This window comes from Malurus melanocephalus, unplaced genomic scaffold, assembly GCF_030028575.1.
Source record: "Malurus melanocephalus ecotype Western Australia unplaced genomic scaffold, MMel_1.1 scaffold_2353, whole genome shotgun sequence".
NCBI classification, from domain to species: domain Eukaryota; kingdom Metazoa; phylum Chordata; class Aves; order Passeriformes; family Maluridae; genus Malurus; species Malurus melanocephalus.
In genome coordinates this window covers 8,788-10,613 of record NW_026625585.1, presented here as the reverse complement: position 1 = coordinate 10,613, position 1,826 = coordinate 8,788, and the positions used below count along the sequence as shown (strand labels likewise).

At 46.1% G+C, this 1,826-nt stretch overlaps 1 protein-coding gene across 1 annotated transcript; it reads right to left on the bottom strand.

Annotated features, from left to right (window-relative positions):
- Nucleotides 1-437: 437 nt before the first annotated feature.
- LOC130587736 (RNA-binding protein FUS-like) lies at nt 438-1,820 on the bottom strand. The gene is made up of 2 exons (XM_057388711.1): nt 1,140-1,820; nt 438-921 (listed from the first exon to the last, which is right to left on the bottom strand). Exon 1 carries the CDS (start codon nt 1,813-1,815, stop codon nt 1,213-1,215), a length of 603 nt encoding a protein of 200 aa, XP_057244694.1. The 5' UTR covers nt 1,816-1,820; the 3' UTR covers nt 438-921; nt 1,140-1,212.
- Between the last annotated feature and the right edge of the window lie 6 nt (nt 1,821-1,826).

Below are 1,826 nucleotides of genomic sequence, written 5' to 3'. Positions count from 1 at the left end.
TGGGGTCAGAAACCTCAATTCTGGGGCAAAAAATTCAATTTTTGGGTCAAAAATCTCAATTTTGGGTCAAAAACCTCAAAATTGGGGGCAAAAAATTGAAATTTTGGGTCAAAACCCCAAACTTTGGGTCAAAAATTGCAAAATTAGGGGTAAAAAATTCAATTTGGGGTCAAAAATCTCAAAATTTGGGGTAAAAAATCCAATTTGGGGTCAAAAATCTCAAAATTTGGGGCTAAAAATTCAAATTTTGGGTGAAAAACTTTAAATTTTGGGTCAAAAAATTCAAATTTTGGGGCAAAAACCCCAATTTTGGGTCAAAATCCCCAATTTTGGGGCAAAAACTTCAATTTTTGGGGTTAAAAATATAAATTGTGGGTCAAAATTCTCAAAATTGGGTCAAACCCTTCAAATTTTGGGTTAAAATCTCCAACTTTGGGTAAAAGAATCTCCAAATTTTGTCTCAAACTTTCAAATTTTGGGTCAAAAAATCCAAATTTTGGGTCAAGAACCTCAAATTTTGGGTCAAAACCTTCAAATTTTGGGTCAAACTTCAAAATTTTGGGTTAAAATCCTCAAATTTTGGGTCAAAACCCTCCCAGTTTGAACTCAAGACCTCCCAGTTTGAGACTGGAACCTCCAAACTCCCAAATTTTGGGTCAAAACCCAAAAAATTCCTCCAATTTTGGGTCAAAACTCCAAATTTTGGGTCAAAACCTCCAATTTTTGGGTCAAAACTTCCAAATTTCCTAAAATTTTGGGTCAAAACCTCCCAGTTTAGGACCAACTGCTCCCAGTTCGGAACTGGGACCTCCAAACCTTCAAATTTTGGGTGAAAACCCAAAAAATTCCTTAAATTTTGGGTCCAAAACCCCAAATTTTGGGTCAAAACCCCCAAATTTTGGGTCAAAACCCCAAAAATTCCTCAAATTTTGGGTCCAAACCCCCAAATTTTGGGTCAAAACCCAAAAATTTCCTCAAATTTTGGGTCTAAACCCCCAAATTTTGGGTCAAAACCCTCCCAGTTCGGAACTGGGACCTCCCAACCTTCAAATTTTGGGTCCAAACCCCCAAATTTTGGGTCCAAACCCCCAAATTTTGGGTCAAAACCCAAAAATTTCCTCAAATTTTGGGTCTAAAACCCCAAATTTTGGGTCCAAACCCCCAAATTTCAATCCCAGTTCAATCCCAGTTAATCCCAGTTTAACCAGTTCCTCACTGGGCGGGGCTGACCCAATTCCCCCAACTGACCCCGCCCCCTCCTCCCCCGGCCCCTCCCCCTCCCGTTGCCGCTGACCACGCCCCCTCCTGCGCCCCGCCCTCCTGCGCCCCTCCCCCATTCCCAGTTTGATACTGGTTCCCAGTTTGCGCCGCGTACTGGGCGGGGTCACTTCCGGCGCTGGCCACGCCCCCTCCCGTGGTAGCCACGGCGGCCGCCGCGGTAGCCACGGCCCCGGCGCCGCTGGCCGCGTACTGGGCGGCGCTGGCCGCGTACTGGGCGTACTGGGAACCGTCCGAGCTATACTGGGAACCATCAGATCCATACTGGGAATACTGGGAATACTGGGAAGCCAACTGGGCGTACTGGGCGTACTGGTAGTACTGGTTAGAACCGGTTCCGTACTGGTTAGAACCGGTTCCGTACTGGTTTGAACCGGTTCCGTACTGGTTTGAACCGGTTCCGTACTGGTTTGAGCCGTACTGGTTTGTACTGGTGTTATACTGGTTTGTACTGGTTCCGTACTGGTTTGAACCGGTTCCGTACTGGGAGGATCCCAGTTGATACTGGGATTGGTACTGGGCCATCCTGGCGGCCATGCTGGGCGTCA